The 6000-nt window shown below is 37.2% G+C and overlaps 1 protein-coding gene across 1 annotated transcript in view; it reads right to left on the reverse strand.

Moving 5' to 3' along the window:
- The window catches only part of LOC145259975 (bifunctional purine biosynthesis protein ATIC-like), a 75100-nt gene extending 71468 nt beyond the window's left edge, over positions 1–3632 (reverse strand). Inside the window, exon 1 of the mRNA XM_080117968.1 lies at positions 3482–3632. Coding sequence (XP_079974094.1) covers positions 3482–3509 — 28 coding nt within the window. The 5' untranslated portion in view covers positions 3510–3632. The remainder of the gene's footprint in view (positions 1–3481) is intronic.
- Between the last annotated feature and the right edge of the window lie 2368 nt (positions 3633–6000).

Genomic DNA, 6000 nt, shown 5'->3' on the forward strand with positions numbered 1-6000 from the left:
CACTTTTTGTAAGAAAAAAAAATACTGAAACTGAGATCGAAACCAAAACCTAAAGACTGAATCAAGTATGATAACCATTAGACCAGCTTGTCACAGCCTTTAAAAAGTGTTTTTAAACCTTCTTATTCTTAACATAAATCTTATGTTTTGCGGCCGCGCATACATATTCGTGAAACAGTTGAAAACAGATAAAAATTTGACCACTCCCACCTACCAATTTCTAATTTTGACCCCTTAGCAGCCTAACGATGAAAACCCAATCAAAAAGTTTTACACAAGTCTGATTATCCTATGCACACAAATTGCAAGTCTGTAGATCAAAAATTTGAGTATACAAGGGGCGTGCAATAAGTAATGACCCTGACCCACTTCCCATAGGAGTAGAGCAACGAAACTCGGCACAATTATTAGTCTTTCTCTACATAGGAACCACCCAGAGTTATGCATTTCTCCCATCGTTTGATGCAGCTCTGGAGACCGTTTTGTAGAACACCCCCAGGTTGGTCCTCCAACCACGACGTGACTTCAGAAATCAAGGCTGCATCATCTGGGAAATTCTTTCCTTTCAAAAACAACTTCATGGCTGGGAAGAGGTGAAAGTCAGAGGGTGCAAGGTCAGGAGAGTAGGGAGGATGAGAGAGGATTTCATAACCACACGCCTGTGCTTCTGATCTGGCGACATGCGAGTTGTGGACCGGAGTGTTGTCCTGCAGGAGGACGGTACCTTTGCTGATCTTGCCCCGCCTCTGGATTTTGATAGCTTCCCTTAATTTCTTCAAAAGTGAAGCATAATAGGCTCCTGTAATTGTGGTACCCTTTGCCAGGAAATCTGTCATCACTACTCAGTCCTGGTTCCAGAAGACTGTGCATAAGCTTGCCAGCGGAGGGCTGCATCCTTGCCTTCTTTGGAGGTGGTGAGTCTAAGTGCTTCCACTGCATTGACTGGGATTTGGTCTCTGGATCAGAGTGATGGACCCAGGTTTCATCCTGTGCAATCAGTCTTTTGAAAAACTTTGACTCATCTTCTTGGCACATCTCCAAATTCATCCTCGAGCACTCGATTCTGGAATGGTGTGAGCAACCTAGGAATCCATCTGGCAGACACCTTATGCATATGCAAATGGTCATGAATGATAGTTTCCACAGACCCTGTACTAATCTTGACATCTTGGGCTATTTGGTGATTAGTAATGTGCCGATCTTCCAAAATGGCAGCCTAAACTTGACGGACAGATGCCTCATCAATGACAGAAGGTGTGTGTGTGTGGGGGGGGGCCCAGATCTGGGAGCCGTTTCCACAGACTTCCTGCCATGTTTGAATTCATGATGCCAGCGTTTTACAAGGTCATATGATGGGGCATTATCACCATAAGTTTCTTTCATTTCATCAAAAGTCTCCTGTGGTGGTGTGCGTCCTTTTCCAAAAACTGGATCACTGCTCGACATTCAACAGGCTGCATTTCACACCTGACTCAGTTCAAACACCTGTAAAACAGAAACCACAATAAGTTCAGAGCTGTAATTTGCCACATAAACCGTAGAGATAGAAATCATTGCACCTGCTAAATTTCAGCTAGATCAGACAACTGGAAGTGGGTCAGGGGCATTATTGCACGCCCTCGTATATATATTTAAGAAAAAAAAAACAAAAAAAACTTTAATCTGACACTATTTGCTGCGGACTTCGAGTCGGCTATTCTTCTGCATCACCACGTACTTGCACCTAAACGAAAACGTCATATTCACAAAAAAAAAAAAAAAAAAAAAAAAAAAAAAAAAATCACATAAACTGATCAAGTACGATTTTTAGCGATACAAAGTTTAAATTACTTTGAATAAAAACAAAATCTCGGTAGTCGAATTGAATTGTCGTCCATGAATTTTAATACATTCTAAAACAATATGGCGACTGTTGATTCTTGTGTGTCGCTCGTCATAACATTTTATTTTCTTAGTTAAAAAAAAATACTTGATTATTGATCAATTGTCGTCATGTTAGGAATGTGATATCTTAGTTTCGTGACCGTCGGGTTAGGGTGACCGGTCGGCGGTACGTACGCCATAAAGATTTGTCTGTAATTTTGTTTTTATAATTAAGCCAAATTCTAGATTTGAATCAATAAAAACTATCGAAGAGGTATGAAAAAAATTGTCAAAAAACAAATGTTATCAAAGGCAAGTTAGAAAACATCCAGTTAATTTTCTACCTAACTAAAACAAAATGGTAATAGAAATCCAAAATCCACCCAATAAGTGTCACGCCTGTCACGGTAACATTTATTGGGCGGATTTCTACCACCATTTTGTTTTATTTCTTATTTTGAAGTGATTATCGAGTCTTCAAATACATCACGGTCATTTTTTCTTGTTCTTCGGTAGTGTTCAATATTACTCGTTTTTCGAACCGAATAAACATTTTACATGAAATAAAAACACTAAAAACCTATCTAGTTAGATAGCAAATATGTAACAAATAAATGTTACCTATTCGCTTTTTAACAACTTTTTCGTACCTCTGAGGATTGTAATACAAAACCAAATTATCTATACACAATTTTCGACGCGAATCTAAACATTTACCGTGGTGGGTAACTTTTAAAAAAAATCATTAGTTTGTAGATTACGAACGACTTTCGGAATAAACACCCCCGACCACCGCATGTAAAGAACGGCTTTCGGAATAAACACCTCTAACCTCCCCATGTTAAGAACGACTTTCGGTTTGTTTGCAATTTTTTCAGTGGATTATTATTGATTGGACACACTAATATATGAGTGGGGGTGATTTTCGTTTAGTCCGCCATTCAGTCTCCAAAAAAGGTGAAGGGCATTTCAATTATCAGCTGCTTCGCCGCTTCGGTCATTTCTGGGACTCGACATTCTTCATCATAGTTCGATAAGAACTGGAATTCCCTGGATGATCATTTACTTATTAAAGAGAATTTTTTTTTTCGGGGGGGGGGGGGTCGTTGGTCAATGTGGCTTGGTTGTCTCACTGAAGACTTACTAACAAAGACTTGCTTTTTAGTGGTATTACCCCTAACTTCCCATGTTAAGAACGGCTTTCAGAATAAACCCCTTTGCAGGTAAGTCTTCAGTGGAACTACCAGGCTACATGGACCGCCGGGGCGCCGGACCGGACCGGGTCATCTTTTCATTTAAGCATTAAGAAAAAAATAAATAAAAATAACGCGTTTTTTTTAAGTTTTATTTATTATATATATATTTTTAATTTTAACAGATTTTGCATCATGAAAGCTGAAAAAAAAATGTTTTTTTTTGTTTTTTTACAAATTAGTTTAAGAACACGCAAAGTTTTAAACCTGAAATCACATACGCAAAAAGAGATAAAAACGAAGACATTTATGCAGTATTTCTTTTTTTACAAAAAAATCTGAAATAAATAGCAACAGATAAATCAGAAAGTGAAATTAAAGATTTACTTAAAAAGAAAAGACAAATCTAATAAGTTGAAAAATACCTCGTTCAACTTTTGTAGCGGTAGACATAGTTGATGAGTTTAAAGATGGTTTAGAAGATGTGATTGCGACGGACGCACGTGGACAGCGCGAAAGAACGAGCACGTTGCCAAGGGAGATAACTCGGCAAACTTGTTACCTATGGTTGGGTTGTCTGGGCGTACCTATTTATTTGGAAAGAATTATAAAAACATCAATTGCTTGCAGAAAGATTCGACGTTGCTCTAGATTTAAGGTCTTTATTAGTATTTTTTTTTCACAACAGCATATTACTTTTTTTTCTTTTTTTTTTACTACCCCGCCCCGTTTCATTCGGAAGAAACCGAGGTTCTTGTTTAGTTTAATCAAGACATTAAAAAATGAAAATATTGAAAAAAAAAAAAAAAATTATATTGTACGCACTCGTTATTTTTATTTATTTTTTTATTACATTTTCACTCCCAAACAAGGCACATTGCCACTTTAATGTAGGGGGTTACTATCAGGGACCTAAGCTACAGGGGTACTATGTAGGGAGTTGGGCAGCAACACGTCGGTTCACCTTACACTTGAACTTCTGCATGTCAGTACAGTTGGGGAAGCAGGGACCCGGAAGAGAATTCCAAAATCTAGCAGTTCTGGGGAAGAAATTACTAGAGTAGAAAGCTCTCTTACATCTAGGGATCTCTACTGTGAAAGGGTGGGATTTAGCTGCTTGTCGGGTTTGTTAGAGATATTTACGCCGAAGGGATACAAGTGCTTGCAGTTCGTCGGAGCATTCACCATTAAAATACTTGTAGAACAGGCAGAGGGATGCAACATTTCATCGATGGGACAGAGGCTGAAGCTTAGATGACAGTTCAGGACCTATCAGGTGGCGACTCTTGTCAGTATACATTCGGACGCTAGTAGCTTTCTAGCATGGTAGAGAGAGTCCACCTTCTTCGCAGTGGTCCTGGCAATGGTCTCGATGTAATTGTTCCAACTCATGTTTCCTGTGAACGTTAGGCCGAGGAGTTTAAAAGAAGTACTTTCAGATAATGAGTCTTTGGCCATTCCCTTAATTTGATGAAGTAGTTGTTGTTGTTTTTTTTTTACAGAGGAAAATCAAATTTTAATGAGATCGATCATATCCCGACCATCCTGCCCATTTCATGACGACGAGGAGGGGGTGCATTTAAACAAAAAAGGTATTAACAAAGGACAAAATGAAAAAAGGATTAAAGAAGGACACAGAAACTTTGTAAAATAAGAGAAAAAAAGCTAGAATATTTATCTAGATATTTTTTCTGCCCATGTTTCAAAATAATCTCGTCAAATTTTTGGTAACTTTAATAGGTGGTGGAGTTATCTCCCTTGGCGCCCTTTACTCCTCATTTGCGAAATAGGCAAGATGGTCAGGAATCAAATGATCTCATTTAAATTTGATTTTCTTTTTTAAAATTTTTTTATATTTTTTTTTTTATTTAAAAAAAAATATTTAAAAAATTTTTAAAAACTACTTGATCAAATTAAATGAATTTTTTATAAAAACTTAATTCCATAACGAGGACGTACAATATAATATTTTCGCTCTTCTACACTATCAGAACGAAATTTCGGAAATCGTAAAACTGAATTTCACATGAAAACCATAGTATCTACGTATTCCTCGATGATTATCTCCAAAAATGGATGATTATTCTCCAAAAATTACGAAAATCGATAAGGTAAAAAATTATTTATTAAAGAAAATAGAATTTGAAGAAAACGATCATATTTACTTATGTAAGACACAGGAGAGTTCAAAAAGGGGAGGTAATTTTCTGTTTCGATTTATTTTATTAAAACAAGATGGCCGCAATTTTTCACCTGCTAACACGATTAAAGTTGTTTTTTTTAAATAATTCAGTAATATTCAGGTAATCTCGATTGCATAATTTGGAAGCTAACATTGTTATTTATTAGAATTGACAAAAAAAAAAATCAGTAGAAACTATAGAGATGTGAGAACGCAATATATTAATAGACACTTTATTTGTGATTTTTGTTAGTGGCGTTAGTAGAAGAGTGCAAGAGAGAAATGGGTTAGTAGGTTCGAGAGTTCTTGTGTAGAGATAGAATTAATATATTGCTGGCTTGTTGAAGGAGAGAATAGTTCAGTCCACACGTGTTTATAGGTAGTAGTCATCGGTACAAAGGAAGCCGGTTAAAAGAGAACGAAAGAGCAAAGGTATTCAGTGTGTTGTCAAGAGTGTGTGTGTCAATGTCAATGAGAGTAGTCCTGAAGAACGATAATGTTTTTTGTTTTTTGTTTTTTTACAAGGTGGTCACAACTTATCAAGGCCCGGAAGCCACTCAGGGATAAGGGTTATTCTAAGTACAGTACGTTAGTGTGGATATTTTAGAGTGTCTACTTAAGGGGGCGGTTCATCAGGAATTTGTTTACATTGGACTTGAAGACATCCAAGTTGTAGTCAGGATGGAAGCAGGCAGAGGGAACAGAGTTCCACAGGCGGGCAGTTCTAAGAAAGAAGCTTTGTTCATGGAATCTACGTTTTGA

This window comes from Euprymna scolopes, chromosome 35 (genome assembly GCF_053919585.1).
Source record: "Euprymna scolopes isolate OS-2025 chromosome 35, ASM5391958v1, whole genome shotgun sequence".
NCBI lineage: Eukaryota > Metazoa > Mollusca > Cephalopoda > Sepiida > Sepiolidae > Euprymna > Euprymna scolopes.